At 45.5% G+C, this 15,846-nt stretch overlaps 1 protein-coding gene across 1 annotated transcript; it reads left to right on the top strand.

Annotated features, from left to right (window-relative positions):
• The first annotated feature begins 213 nt into the window (after window positions 1–213).
• Window positions 214–14,559, top strand: ROPN1L (rhophilin associated tail protein 1 like). Its single transcript, XM_068397070.1, has 5 exons — window positions 214–344; window positions 2,460–2,583; window positions 2,754–2,915; window positions 5,644–5,819; window positions 14,496–14,559. The coding sequence occupies exons 1-5, from the start codon at window positions 214–216 to the stop codon at window positions 14,557–14,559; spliced, it is 657 nt and encodes a 218-aa protein (XP_068253171.1).
• The last annotated feature ends 1,287 nt before the right edge of the window (window positions 14,560–15,846 follow it).

Here is a 15,846-nt window from a genome sequence, read left to right as displayed (position 1 = left end):
GTTTGAGGTTTTTAGAGACTCGCAGTTCTCGTCTGTTCACCCCTCTGAGTTTGTCAGTTCTCCAGTAGCTCCAGCAGTCGAGTAGGACAGGAGGGAGTTTGGGTACAGGCATTGTTCCCCCTCATATGCGCATGCAGCTTTTCATTCACATTATGCATCTGTGAACTGCTGTTTTATTTCTTCCAGGTCCTTGTCACTGAACACAAACAGACCATGCCTCCTCCAGAAACCATGTATTGTGCTCAGCAGATCAAAATCCCCCCTGATCTACCCGACATCCTGAAGCAATTTACCAAAGCTGCTATTAGGACTCGGCCTCATGATATTGTGCAGTGGGCAGCTGCGTAAGTAGGATGTTCACATAACGATGTAGCGCTATGTGTACGGACCCACAAAATCTTCCTGTTCCTGTTTATTGTACAGTGGAGCTGGCTTGGATATTAAACCAGCCTGTGTATTGCATATGCGCTTCTGTGCATTAATGCAGCATGTGAGCCTTTTAAAAATAGTGTAGTACTTGATTTATTTTCTGTTTCATTGAGGTTTAGGACTGGCATGTTTCTGGAATAGTTTGATTTCCATGTAGAAGAATGCATCTTAATTTGTTGTCGTTGTTGTTGTTGTTAATTGTTCTGCCCTTTAAGACCAAATAGGTCCTTTAAGACCTTAAAACACCAAATCTTTTTTTTTTAACTCTCATGTGAGACTTAATTAAATTATTGGAATTTAAAGGAAACCTAGAAATAGCTTTATAATTCTTAAGCTTGTGTAGGTTTCTTTTTGTTGTTGTTTCCAGGAACGAAATTAAGTAATCTCCTTTAATGTTACTGAAATAGGAAAAAGGCCTGAGAAGTTGTGACTTCCGGGTGCTAGTCCACATAATAAATCTCTCATCATAAAGTTGGTTTAAGACATTTAAATCTTTCTTCTTCTTTAATTTCTTTTTTTTTTTTCTTTTACCTCAACCACTCACTATCAATTTTTCCTGTTCTACAGTTTGTGTGGACAAGGTCTTGAAAGGTGTCTCTGTGAGATGTTCTCAGTTTGGGGAATTAAAAAAGTCTATGCTGTGTATGTGAAGGAGGGGAGGCTGTTAAGAAAGCCAGGCTGGAATCGGGCTTGTCCATTAAAAAGAAAAAAAACCCTGAAGCTGAATCGCTACAGCTGCAGTGTTGGAGAAAGGCAGCAGGGACATCTTAAAACACTGCGGTGTTCCTTAGGAAGGTGATGGAGGTGGGGTGCAGCGTACCTCTGGGCGATGGATGTGTGGGGAGCTTGCCCCAGCCGAGTAGTCAGAAGAGGCAGCCACCAGGTTGCTTGAGCCTGCTGGGACGTGGGGCTGGTGAGATCAAGGGCCGCAGGGTACTGCCGCAGCCACGCTGCCGGCCAGACCCTGACCTCTGCTTAAAGATGGCGCCCGCTCGGTCAGAGGAGCCCCCGCGGATGGGGTAGGCAGCTGCTGCTGATCGCACACCCCTTTCCAGAATGTGCTCTGGTGAGAGAGCACCTGGGCCAGAGCAAGGGCTGGATCTGGGAGCCACACGAAGCAGAGCAAGGCTATGGTTTTCACACATGCTGCCGGTGTTGTAGTGCTTGTCCCTGTGAGTAATCAGATGGGGAAACAGATCTGGCTGAAAAATAGCCCAGGTGTTATATGTACGTACATACTGTGCATCTGTTTCTATACAGTCACACTGATTCAGTTCTGCAGTGCTGCTTGCTGTGCATTTTGATGAGTATTTCCACTGCATAGGATAGCCTGGGCATGGACATGGGTGACCAAAACAGTTAAGGGAGGAGGAGGAGTGGAGAAACCCTTGGGTTAGACCTGCCACTGACTGAATGAAAATTACGTTTTTCTTGCCCAGTTCAGATTGCTGGCCAGTTACAGCAGAGGTGGTTGCTCTTAAGGCTGTGGCAGCCTTATAAATAAAAGGATATGCATCCAATTCCCTTTCTGCTCCGTTCTTAAATTTTATTTTGGAGTGAACAGAAACAGCAGAAACACTGATGAGAGAGTTGCAGTGTAAATAGCCAGTTGCACTTTTCGGGTAGTGCATGAGGGGAATATTAAACAAATGAGCCCTCAGGTGCTTGTCAATCAAATGGGAAAAGCCTGCGCTTTGGTTTGCCAGCACACTCTGATGTTAATAAATCACTCTCTGCCTTTGCCAAGAAGGGCTGAGTATATTATGCACAAAATAAGTTAAATGCCTGAAGACTTATTAGCGTGTTGTAAAAAGGAGCATGTAAAGTCTAAACATTGTGGTTTCCACTAAAAGAAAAGGTGGAATCTGGGCATGGGGAGATGGGATTTGTGCAGGCAGGCAGCTTGCCAAGTGCTGCCGCTTCTGCGTGGGAGCGTGCGAATTCATTCGCTGAACTGTAAGAGCGTTTACTTCTGTGCAGCTTGTAATGGCCGTGGGCATTGAAGCATGCTGCTCTTCCCATTCACTTAGGTATTTTTCAGCATTGTCAAAAGGCGAGCCCCTTCCTGTGAAGGAGAGGATTGAAATGCCTTTAGCAACAGAGAAAAGAGATGCTGGTTTGACCCCAGGACTCCTTAAAATCTTGCACAAACAGGTACAAAGCATCCTTTATCAAATGCACAATGCTGTCGAGGAATGCTGATGTGCTGGGGATGGCTGGGGAGACTGACTGTCAAGTATTTGATATATTTTGGGGACGGACTGTGTTCTTAGTTTCATTCTGGTTTCAGAGTTCTTACTGTGGTACCATGATTTTGTTTAAAGCTTTCTCCCAAAGGCATGGTGAATGTTGCAGAACTGAAGGAAAAATGGAAGCACTTGTGCTTGCCAGAGGAGCAACTGAAAGCTATCCTGCAGCTGGATGACTTCGGCGAGGAGGTGGAATGGATGAAGGTTCTGGCACTCGGGTGCAGCGTGCTCGGCGGGGTACGTTCGCAGCAGGAGCCCTCGTAGCCAAATGCAAACGGTCATATATGATTGTATATGAGGTAGACCATAGAACAATCATGCAAATGGACTTTGGGGAATAGTGATTGCTTTTGCAGCAGCTGGCAAAGTGGGTTGCATGTTTACTTCTGTTCCCCATCAGCTTTTGGTCAGGGGAGCTTACCCAGAAAGAAAGGACTATGTCTGCAGTTTACTGGGATGGCAGTAGAAGAGCAAGCATGTCCACAGGGAGCTTGGACTGTGAGAGAGGATGATAGAGGAATGATGCTTATGGCATCAGTGTAAATGTCCACAGAGGAGAACTGGAGGGAGAAATTAAAACATCAATTTTTAATTGATTGTGTAGTCAATTAAATTTTCACAGAAGCAGTTAATGTTACTAAATCTACATTTAATTCTTTTAATGTCAGTAATAAAATCTCAGCAGAACATTTCAATAGAATGAGAGATTATAAAATGCACTAAGCTGATGTTCTTATGAAGTATAATATTTTTAATGACTTCTACAGTAGGGAAGAAAGGGTACTAAAAAGAAAATACATGTTAATATTTTGAGAATGTTGCAATATCTGGAAGCCCTGAATGTTAGCCTGGCCTGGCGATGCAATAATGTGTATATATATTTATTCGTTTCAACTGTGTATTTCTTGATTCCAGTTCCCCTCCAAACATGATTTTGTAGTTTGGGTTCTTTTCTTAATTAAAAAAAAAGTAACAACAAGGTTACTTATTTAAAAAAATATCAAAAACAGAGTCCCAGGAACATCATTCTGATGAAGCTAGGCAGTCTAAAATTACCGTCTGTCCATCCATTTAGATATTAAGTGAATGATTTAATTTCCGCTCTACATATTGGAACCTAAACTTCAATTTCCTAAACCGGACAGGAAGACACACACAAATTTACATTCATTTTCCTGTAGCTGTAAACTGTGTTCATAGTTGAATAGGGTCATGGGTAAGATACAAGAGTAGACAAGTATGAGCTGCTTAAAAACACCAGTCATCTGAAGTATCTTTCTGTAAAGCACTGATGTGTTTTTACAGCCTTGGAGAAATGACCACAGAAGTAGCCTGCTAAACTGCCTTTGAAAGGTGGGGAAATGGATGTGAGTAACTTTGCTGTGTTGTGAGAGGGAGTGAGCGGCAGCTTGGAGTGGCAGGAGGGGGAACAGCAGTAATGCTGTAGCAAACTGCGGAGGCTGGAAGGCCATAGAATCATAGAATGGTTTGGGTTGGAAGGGGCCTTAAAGACCATCTAGTTCAAACCCCCCTGCCATGGGCAGGGACACCTTCCACTAGACCAGGTTGCTCAAAGCCCCATCCAACCTGGCCTTGAACACTGCCAGGGAGAGGGGGCATCCACAACTTCTCTGGGCAACCTGTGCTAGTGTCTCACGACCCTCACAGTCAAGAATTTCTTCCTAATATCTAATCTAAATCTACCATCTTTCAGTTTAAAACCATTCCCCTCATTCTGTCACTACATGTCCTTGTAAAAAGCCCCTGTCTAGCTTTCCTGTAGGCCCCCTTCAGGTACTGGAAGGCTGCTAGAAGGCCTCCCCGGAGCCTTCTCTTCTCCAGGCTGAACAAACCCCATGCCGAGTCTGCCATCATGTAGACAGCTGCCTCTCCTTCCCCACAGAGGCCTCCCAGGGAGGAGCTACGTTAAGTAAAACTCTTAAGGGATTATAAAATGACACTTCTCTGGCCTGTGTTCTAGATCTTGAACAGATACTGCATTTATTTTAAATATTGCTGCTCTACTGTTAGGAAATACTTATCTTTTTACAAAGTCATTGCTTGCTTATTAGTGAAGAGGTAAGGATAAATTTTGAAAAAGTTATAGCAAAAATATTACTACTTGGGTTAAAAAAGGCCTGTGTGGGTTTTTTCTTTTTGTTTGTTTGTTTCTGTTTTAATGGTATTCATCCAGTCTTCGACTCAATGAAGCTCCGTGCTGAATTTTTCCACACATTTCCCCGTGTTGCTCAGCATGGCTAGGGCACTGGATTATAGACATTATACTGAATAAAGAATTTTTTAAAAGTGCATTTGGAATTAATACTTTGAGGCATGTTTGTTCTAAAGGGAACTCGGATGTTATTTGGCTTTGACTAAACTGAAACGTTCTTCAAATGCTTTTTGACTTAGTGCTTTTTCTACTAACTACTAAAATGGAGCGTGCATACATGTGAGGAAAATAGTAAATATCAGCATTCCTAAAAATTAATATCATACAATATTATGTCATAGTAAAAAAACCATCTAAACCGTATTAATTTTCTGGGTTTTGTAGATATGCCTGTCTTAACTGCTGCTGAGAATTCATTTAGATCTATTGAGATAATATATATACACACATATACGTACTTATATATAGCCAGGTATAGTGAATGAGCTTTTATAATAGCAGAATAGAGCAATTTGGCCATTTTGGAGGTAGGGCTCAGACTACCCCGTGCAATCTTTAAACATCACGGGATTCTGGTATTTTTTACTCCTGTTTCTAGTAGAACTTTGTTTCTATCCCTGCACCTGCACTGGAGGGTAAATTTGGGGTTGAAAGCTCCGTAACAATGATAAAGCCTTCATCTCATTTACACTCACATTTAGTGGCTTACAGTGTGAATTTTGTCATGGTGTGCAAAGGATTTCCGTGGCTCTGATACCATTCCTTTAATTTCTTGTCTGCCTCCCCCTACAGACCTTACTGAGTTCAATGAAACATGCCTGTGAAATCTTAACAAGGGACCCAGAAGGTGGAGCGGCTCGCGTTCCCTTCGAAACATTCTCGTTCCTCTACTCCTATTTGGCCAGTATCGATGGAGAGATACCAGAGGAGAAAACTGAAGCATTCCTCCACAGCATTAAAGAACAAGCGTAAGTAAAAATCCGTGCATGGAATTCTAATGTGTGGATCACCCCTGGGTTCTCCATAAACCTTTAATTTCAGCTGAATAATCTATCTTCACTTTGGGTGTAGCCATAATGACATAAGTAAAGGTTGATTAAGGTTATATGAAAAATGTATATAGTTATTTCCTGTAAGTGGTCAACATCAGGGTTTGAACTGTTAAATGATAAATTGTTATTTATCTGTCTTTCTTTGAAATATTGAAGTCACTACACGGTGGTGTAATTTTCCCTGTAGGAAGCAATTATATACAGGTTTATATCATCAGTATATTACTGGTACTGGAACCAGCAGCATCTTATGGGCTGCTCTTTTGATTTAACATAGATCATAAATCAGAGGAGAAACTGGAAGTTCCCACTTGAAGTCTGAAGTTTCTATCATGTTTCTCCTGAATTACTTCTCCATATAAATTTTCTTGAGAAAACATTTGGTATGTACTTAGTCTCAAATGGTTTGGCTCTTCAATTTTTCTAGTATTAGCTATGGTAAATTGTCCTTCTTGGAATGGTCTTTGTGTTTGTTGCCTTCAGTGGATATAAAGGACAAAGGCAGGACATAGTTCCACTGAATAGTTCATCCTGTTTTGGTATTCGTACCAAGCTGGGGTTGTTGGGTACATTTCTAGTTTGTTGTGTTCCTCTTTCTGCTTGCTCTGAGGTTGGTTTATAGTTTGGTGTCAGTCTTGTCGGTAAGCCAAGAACTGATGCAGTTCTTCACAGCAGCATATATGCAGGTTGAAGGCTAAGCAAAAACTCATTGCCTGGCTATCTGTTTTGCTAGCAACAACGGCTGTGTTCAGGCCTTTTCACAGAATCACAGAACCACAGAATCAACCAGGCTGGAAGAGACCTCAGGGATCATCGAGTCCAACCGTTGCCCTGACACCACCCTGTCAACTAGACCATGGCACTAAGTGCCATGTCCAGTCTTTTCTTAAACACATCCAGAGATGGTGACTCCACCACCTCCCTGGGCAGCCCATTCCAATGTCTAATAACCCTTTCTGAAAAGAAATTCTTCCTAATGTCCAACCTGAACCTCCCCTGGCGAAGCCTGAGGCTGTGTCCTCTTGTCCTGTCGCTAGTTGCCCGGGAGAAGAGGCCAACTCCCACTTCACTACAACCTCCCTTCAGGTAGTTGTAGACTGCAATAAGGTCACCTCTGAGCCTCCTCTTCTCCAGGCTAAACAACCCCAGCTCCCTCAGCCGTTCCTCGTAGGTCAGACCCTCCAGACCCTTCGCCAGCTTGGTCGCCCTCCTCTGGACTCGCTCCAACACCTCAACATCTTTCTTGAAGTGAGGGGCCCAGAACCGGACACAGTATTCAAGGTGCGGCCTCACCAGTGCCGAGTACAGAGGGACGATCACTTCCCTAGACCGGCTGGCTACACTATTCCTAATAGAGGCCAGGATGCCATTGGCCTTCTTGGCCACCTGGGCACACTGCTGGCTCATGTTTAGCTGGCTGTCAATCAGCACCCCCAGGTCTCTTTCCGCCGGGCCACTTTCTAACCACTCTTCCCCCAGCCTGTAGTGCTGCATGGGGTTGTTGTGGCTGAAGTGTAAGACCCGGCACTTGTTCTTGTTGAACCTCATGCCGTTGGTCTCGGCCCATCTATCTAACCTGTCCAGATCCCTCTGTAGGACCTTCCTACCCTCCAGCAGATCGACACTGCCACCCAGCTTGGTGTCATCTGCAAATTTCCTGAGGGTGCACTCAATCCCTATGTCTAGATCATCTATAAAGATATTGAACAGCACCGGCCCCAGAACTGAGCCCTGGGGAACACCGCTAGTGACCGGCCGCCAATTGGACTTTGCCCCATTCACCACCACTCTCTGGGCTCAGCCATCCAGCCAGTTTTTAACCCATCGAAGAGTCCACCCATCCAAGCCCCGGGCAGCTAGTTTGTCTAGGAGGATGCTGTGGGAGACAGTGTCGAATGCCTTACTGAAGTCTAGATAGACTAAATCCACAGCCCTGCCCTCATCTACTAAGCGGGTCACTTGGTCATAGAAGGAGACCAGGTTGGTCGAGCAGGACCTGCCTTTCATGAATCCATGTTGGCTGGCCCCAATGCCCTGATTGTCCTGCATGTGCCGTGTAATGGCACTCAGGATGATCTGTTCCATCACCTTGCCTGGCACTGAGGTCAGGCTGACAGGCCTATAGTTCCCTGGATAATCCTTCCGACCCTTCTTGTAGGTGGGCGTTACGTTTGCTAATTTCCAGTCAGCTGGAACTTCTCCAGTTAACCAGGACTGCTGGTAGATAATAGAGAGTGGTTTGGCAAGTTCATTTGCCCGTTCCTTTGTTACTCTAGGGTGAATCCCATCCGGGCCCATAGCCTTGTGGGTGTCCAACTGGCACAGCAGGTCACTAACCGACTCCTCCTGGATTACGGGAGGTTCACACAGCCCCCCGTCCCTAACTTCAGGCTCTGGGGGCCGAGTCTCCTGAGGACAACCGATCTTGACATTAAAGACCGAGGCAAAGAAGGCATTGAGCACCTCTGCCTTTTCCTCATCCCCTGACACTACACTACCCTCCTCATTCAGCAAGTGGTGGAGGCTCTCCTTGACCCTCCTTTTGCTGTTGATGTATTTGTAAAAGCTTTTTTTGTTATCTTTGACTGTAGCAGCCAAATCAAGCTCTAATTGAGATTTGGCCCTTCTAATCGAGATTTGGCCCTTCTAATCTTCTCCCTACACGACCTGGCCACGTCCCTATAGACCTCCCAAGTTACCCGACCCTTCTTCCAGAGCAAGTATGCTCTCTTTTTTTCCTTAAGTTCTAGCCTCAGTTCTCTGTTTAACCAGGCCGGTCTTTTTCCCCGACGGCTTGCCTTCCTACACACTGGGACAGCCTGCTCCTGAATATTTAGCAATTCCCTTTTGAAGCATGTCCAGCCTTCCTGGACTCCTTTGCCCTTCAGGACCGACTCCCAAGGGACTCGGTCCACCAGCCTCTTAAACAGGCTAAAGTCTGCCCGCCGGAAATCTAAGGCAGAAGTTCTGCTCTTGCCCCTCCTTACTTCCCCACTATCGAAAACTCTAACATGTCGTGGTCGCTATTCCCAAGACGGCCACCGACCCTCACATCTCCCACTAGTCCTTCTCTGTTCACAAACAACAGGTCAAGCAGGGTCCCTCCTCTAGTGGGCTCATTTACCACTTGCATGAGGAAGTTGTCCTCCACACATTCTAGGAAACTCCTAGATTGCTTCCTCTCTGCCATGTTGTATTTCCAGCAGACATCCGGCAAGTTGAAGTCGCCCACAAGTACAAGGGCCGGCGACTGGGCGGCTTCTGACAGCCGCTTGTAAAACGCCTCATCCGCCTGCTCATCCTGGTTGGGTGGTCTATAACAGATTCCCACCGTAATGTCCGCCCTGCCGACCTTCCCCCAGATCTTCACCCGTAAACATTCAACCTTGTCATCCTCACCATCTTCCTCAGTTTCAACACAGTCTAAGCACTCCCTAACATACAGCGCTACCCCACCGCCTCTCCTGCTTCGCCTGTCCCTCTTAAAGAGCTTATAGCCATCCATAGCAGCACTTCAGTCATGAGAGTCATCCCACCACATTTCTGTGATGGCAACCACATCATACCCTTCCTGCTGTACAGTGGCCTCTAGCTCTTCCTGTTTGTTGCCCATACTGCATGCATTGGTGTAAACGCACTTCGGCTGGGCTAGTGGCCTTGCCCCTGATGCAGGCCTGTCACCCCTAGGTTTATTTGTGGCTGCCCTGGTCTTATCCCCCTCCCCCATCGAACCTAGTTTAAAGACCTCTTGATCAGCCCTGGCAACTTCTGGGCCATAACCCTTTTCCCCTTCTGATTCAGCTGTTCCCCATCCGGCATAATCAGGCCCGGTGTCATGAAAGCCGCCTCGTGGTCAAAGAACCCAAAATTTTCTGTGCTGTTGTGCAATCTTTGGCTTGCTTCATAATAAAGAGGCAACCCCATTCTCACCTCTTGACTTCATCGAGTAGTTTGTTAGCAAATGATGAACCTTTGTGAATGACACATCTCATGTATCAAGGCAAGGTAATTACTTGTATCACCTTATTAGTGTGGTATCGAAGGTCTTACTGCTTACTTAGCAGTACAATGCACTCTGGGGCCAGTGGGATCAGCGGGACTGGACACAAAGAGAATGTACCGATCACCTTAATGGTATAATATATACGTGTGTGTGTGTATGTATATATATATGTACGTACTATGGAATGTGGAGCTGAAAGTCTCTGTATTTGTGTTGTTTCTGAGGACTTGCAGGATCTCAGGTGATCTGTATGCTGTTAGTGTTTGATGAGCCTGTATGTCATATGCTCACCTCTCAATCAGTTAAGACCAAGTGGCAGTATGAAGGCTACGTGGACCTGGATACCAAAACACTTCAGTCAGATATATGCAAGTTTATGGATTACATGACTCCTTTTCTGTAAGGACTTAAAGGGTGCAGTCCAGGAGAAAAGCCAGGCAGGCCAGCATAGCAGTACCAGCCGTGCTGTGCATGGTCCTGGTGCGGGATTTTGGGTCCCCTAGGTGCTCTCCAGTGCTCTGGGTGTTGGCAAGATGGTCCCAAATGCTGATGCAGGGCCAGGAGGTTCCCCCTTGCTTCAACCAGAGTTGTCTTTTTTTTTTTTTTAAATACTCTGATTACCCCCAATATTATTAGGTGTCCTTCTTACAGGATTGGGTAGAGGACACCCTGTTGATGATCGGTCCATTCAAATTGCGCTGCCATTTTCTAATGTGCTGTCACCATCGATGGTGCTCGCAGCTTGTTTGTTCTGAGTACTTCTGGACACCTGAACTTCATGGTGATCAACAGGGTATTTGCATAGTTTGGCTACCTTTTTTCTTGAGCACACCAACACTATTCTGTTGCTTTAGACAGATGGTGGATCATATTTTTGTCAACTTTTACAACAGCAAAAACTTGAAATTCACAGGCTTGTGCTAACAGCTCTGCTAACTAGGCCTAATTCATGCTAACTGCTACAGGTGAAAATCTCATCTTTGTTGTTGTGATTTAACCCCAGCCAGCAACTAAGCACCATGAAGCTGTTCACTCACTCCCCACCCAATGGTGGCGAAGAGAATCAGAAGAGTAAAAGTGAGAAAATTTGTGGGCTGAGACAAAGACAGTTTAATAGGTAAAGCAAAAGCCACATGTGCAAGCAAAGTGAAACAAGAAATTCATTCGCTGCTTCCCATGGGCAGGCAGGTGTTCAGTCACCTCCAGGAAAGTAGGGCTCCATCATGCATAATGGTTACCTGGGAAGACAAACACCATCACTCCAAACGTTGCCCTCTTCCTTCTTCTTCCCCAGCTTTATATGCTGAGCACGATGTCATATGGTGTGCAATATCCCTTTGGTCAGTTGGGGTCAGCTGTCCTGGCTGTGTCCCCTCACAACTTCTTGTGCACCCCCAGCCTCCTCGCCTGTGGGGTGGTGTGAGAAGCAGAAAAGGCCTTGACTCTGAATAAGCACTGCTCAGCAGTAACGAAAACATCTCTGCATTATCAACACTGTTTCCAGCACAAATCCAAACATAGCCCATACAAGCTACTATGAAGAAAATAAACTCTATCCCAGCCAAAACCAGCACATTTGTGCCCACAAAATTCAGTGTCAAAACCTCAAAAATTTTTAGCAGATGGAGGAAAGGATCCATCAAGATACTGCATATATTCCTGCTAGAATTAGCATGGAATTAGCATTAGGAATGTATGAAAATGTCAGTGTCTTCAATCCAGCTCTCAGTAATAAACTCCCACTGTCTCTCTGAGCCTGGTGTCACTGGCAGAATTTGGGTTTTTTGATCATGGGTCTGTCCACACGACACCAGGCCTGCTGGCGACAGATGGGGTACAGCTGTCTCGAAGCAGGAAAAGGATCTTTGTGGAGCAGTTAGCAGGGCTCATCAAAAGAGCTTTAAACTAGATTTGAAGGGGGAAAGGGATAAAACCAGGCTCACTAGAGATAAGCCTGGGGGCGGCACACCAATGTTTGTGGGAAGGTGTGCTAGCAACGTCCTTCAGTCTGCCATCTCAGTGGAGGTAGGGGATGGAGAGCCATGTGACAGCAAAGACAAAAGGGTTACTGATGGGTTAGAAACCACAGAGTCGCCTGAGAATGGTCATGTACGAATTAGGGCTTCTCCCCCCACAAAGGTGGCGGGGTCAATAGCCCAACTGAAGTGCAGCTACACCAATGCACGCAGCATGGGCAACAAACAGGAGGAGCTGGAAGCCGTTGTGCAGCAGGAAAACTAGGACATAGTTGCCATCATGGAAACATGGTGGGATGACTCGCATAACTGGAGTGCTGCGATGGATGGTTGTAAACTCTTCAGAAGGGATAGGCAAGGTGGGAGAGGCGGTGGGGTGGCCCTGTGTGTTAGGGAGTGTTTTGATTGTCTAGACCTTGAGGATGGTGACAATAAGGTTGAGTGTTTATAGGTAAGAATCAGGGGGAAGGCCAACAAGGCAGATATCATAGTGGGAGTCTGCTATAGACCACACAACCAGGATGAAGAGGCAGACAAAGTGTTCTATAAGAAGCTGGGAGAAGTCTCACAGTCAGTAGTCCTTGTGGGGGACTTCAACTTAACAGGTGTCTGCTGGAAATACAATACAGCAGAGAGGAAACAGTCTCGGAGGTTCCTGGAGTGTGGAAGATAACTTCCTGACACAGCTGGTGAGTGAGCCAAATAGGGAAGGTGCCCTGCTGGACCTGTTGTTTGTGAACAGAGAAGGACTTGTGGGTGATGTGACAGTTCGATCACAAAATCATAGTTTTCGGTTCTTGGAGAAGTAAGGAGGAACTGCTACCTTGGACTGCTGGAGGGCAGACTTTGGCCTGTTTAGGAGCCTGGTTGACAGAGTCCCTTGGGAGACAGTCCTGAAGGGCAAAGGAGTCCAGGAAGGGTGGACACTCCTCAAGAAAGAAATCTTAAAGGCGCAGGAGCAGGCTGTCCCCATGTGCCGAAAGATGAGCCGGTGGGGAAGAAGACGAGCCTGGCTGAACAGAGAGCTTTGGCTGGAACTCAGGAAGAAAAGGAGAGTTTATGTGGATGTTGTCTACCTGGACTTTAGTAAAGCCTTTTATACAGTCTCCCACAGCATTCTCCTGGAGAAGCTGGCTGCTCATGGCTTGGATGGGCGTACGCTTCACTGAGTAAAATACTGGCTGGACGGCCAGGCCCAAAGGGTTGTGGTGAATGGAGTTCAATCCAGTTGGTGGCTGGTCACTAGTGGTATTCCCCAGGGCTCAGTATTGGGGCCAGTTCTCTTTAGTATCTTTATCAATGATCTGGACGAGGGGATCGAGTGCACCCTCAATAAGTTTGCAGATGACACCAAGTTGGGTGGGAGTGTTGGTCTGCTGGAGGATAGGAAGGCTCTGCAGAGGGATCTCAACAGGTTGGATCGATGGGCTGAGGCCAACTGTATGAGGTTCAACAAGGCCAAGTGTCGGGTCCTACACTTGAGGCACAACAACCCCATGCACCACTACAGGCTTGGGGAAGAGTGGCTGAAAAGCTGCCTGGCGGAAGAGGACCTGGGGGTGTTGATCGATGGCTGGCTGAATATGAGCCAGCAGTGTGCCCAGGTGGCCAAGAAGGCCAATAGCATCCTGGCTTGTATCAGAAATAGTGTGGCCAGCAGGACTAGGGAAGTGATCGTCCCCCTGTACTCAGCACTGGTGAGGCTGCACCTCGAATACTGTGTGCAGTTTTGGGCCCCTCACTACAACAAAGACATTGAGGTGCTGGAGAGAGTCCAGAGAAGGGCAACGAAGCTGGTGAAGGGTCTAGAGCACAAGTCTTATGAGGAGCAGCTGAGGGAACTGGGGTTGTTTAGTCTGGAGAAAAGGATGTTCAGGGGAGACCTTATCACTCTCTACAAGTACCTGAAAGGGGTTGTAGCGAGGAGGGTGCTAGTCTGTTCTCCCAGGTAACAACTGATAGGATGAGAGGAAATGGCCTCACATTGCACCAGGGAGCTTTAGATTGGATATTAGACAAAAATTTCTTCACTGAAAGGGTTATCAAGCAGTGGAACAGGCTGCCCAGGGAAGTGGTGGAGTCACCATCCCTGGAGGTATTTAAAAGATGAGTAGATGTGGTGGTTAGGGACATGCTGCAGAGGTGAACTTGGCAGTGCTAGGTTAATTGTTGGACTCAATGGTCTTAAAAGGTCTTTTCCAACCAAAACAATTCTATGGTTCTATGATTTTGTCCATAGTCACACATAGGTCACACAAAATGCACTTTATCTTTAACCAATTTTAAAAGATCCACAACAGGCTTGTCCTCCGACTGCTGCCTACGTGGCATGTTTGCAGACAGATACTGACTCTTCCTACCATCTATCTGGAATTGGTCTTTCTGTCTTAGATTGCTACCAGTTCCATGTACGTGGGAGCTCAAAAATGCACAAGTATACAAATGAACTGGCTTATGTCATTAGTTACAAGATTGACAATTTTTAACAAGAACTACTTTTTAATAGTAACGCTCTTGCTTGCTATTAATTTAACCCTCAATTGTATCTTGCCCAACACACTAGGAATTACCATGTTAGTGTTGTTCTAAAACATTTGGTTTATTCTTTTCCAGTGACCAACAAAGTGGCATGGTGCTGCTCAGAAACTTTCTGACCCAGCCCTCAAAACCGTTTTGATCAAGTCTACTTTTCGGCACCAGGTGAGAGGTAAAAGAAGAAAAAAAGTAAAGAAAATTTGTGTTTAAAGGACTGTTATTTGCCCATTACAATACACGAAGATCCTCTTCTCTGGCACTTGCTGTCCTTTATCTTTACCATGTCTGCATGAACAAGCTCTATTAAACAAATAGTTGTACCAAGCCTTACTGAAGAGAACTTCATGAGAACCCTGTGGCTGAGCTGGTAGAACAAACATCAACTCAAGAAAAGACTGCAATGGTTTCATATTGTTTTCCCTCTAATTAGGACCCTTTCAGAGTTTAAATATCCTTTTTCATTCTTAGGTGCACTTGTCTAATTAAGGATCTGTTTTAAAATACATCTTGTTTTCTGCCAGGAAAAGCTAGTGCATTTGTCATGTAGGTGGGCAATGCCTGACAGAGTTTACTTTGGTTTTGAGTTGAACAGCTGTAGTGGGTACAGAAGTCTAAATCAATCAGAACTAGACTAAGTATTTAGTGGCAGATAATCACACTTAACTGCAGAAACGATTGAGGTGAGAGACAGCATACTAGTGGCTATAGTAAAACTGGAGGGATTCCATTGACAGAGAAGACCAAAACCAAAAGCATCTGAGTGCCCTCTCCTGGCAACTTGATCAAACAGAAGCAAGCAGTGTAGCAAAGATGGATCAACAACCTTGTGCTTTTGTATTTGCTTACGTCGTTGAAGGAAGAAGCTGGGCTGATGATGACTGACCTTGCTGTAGTAGATTGTGTGAGAAATTAACAGGACTAGAAACTGATATAATAAAAATCTCACTGAAGTTAAGTGGAATCCTCCTGCACACCCTTAATATGTACCTGCATGTCTTAAGTTTTATTGCTTTATCAGCCTCTATCACTAATATTTATATGTTAGCCTACAGAATGAGAACTCCTTCTAGTTAATTCTGGAAGGAAATGGGTACACACCCGGTGTTTGAAAATGGCAATCAGCAATATTACAAGTGTCCTTGGTACCTCCTCACTAGTTTCTGTGGAGAGCTATATTCTCATCATCTTTGCCAGATGATTTGAGCATGAGCCTGGGAACAGTAACTTTCCCATTACCATCCTTTTACCACTAGCTGCAGTTGAAGGTATTTTAGCCTGCTGGGGAACTCTGAAATCTGCCCTCTCACCTCTGGTACATGCTGTAACTAGGCAGTAGGTGCTGTCTTGCCGGAACACTGCTCCCAGAGGTGACAGTGATGTCAGGTGGGAGGGTGGAAGGGGAGCTTTCTTCATGCCTTTTCCATTTGTA

The sequence above is a fragment of the Nyctibius grandis genome, chromosome 3 (genome assembly GCF_013368605.1).
Source record: "Nyctibius grandis isolate bNycGra1 chromosome 3, bNycGra1.pri, whole genome shotgun sequence".
NCBI lineage: Eukaryota > Metazoa > Chordata > Aves > Nyctibiiformes > Nyctibiidae > Nyctibius > Nyctibius grandis.
The sequence above is the reverse complement of the archived record's forward strand: the minus strand, read 5'-3'. Positions and strand labels throughout refer to the sequence as shown.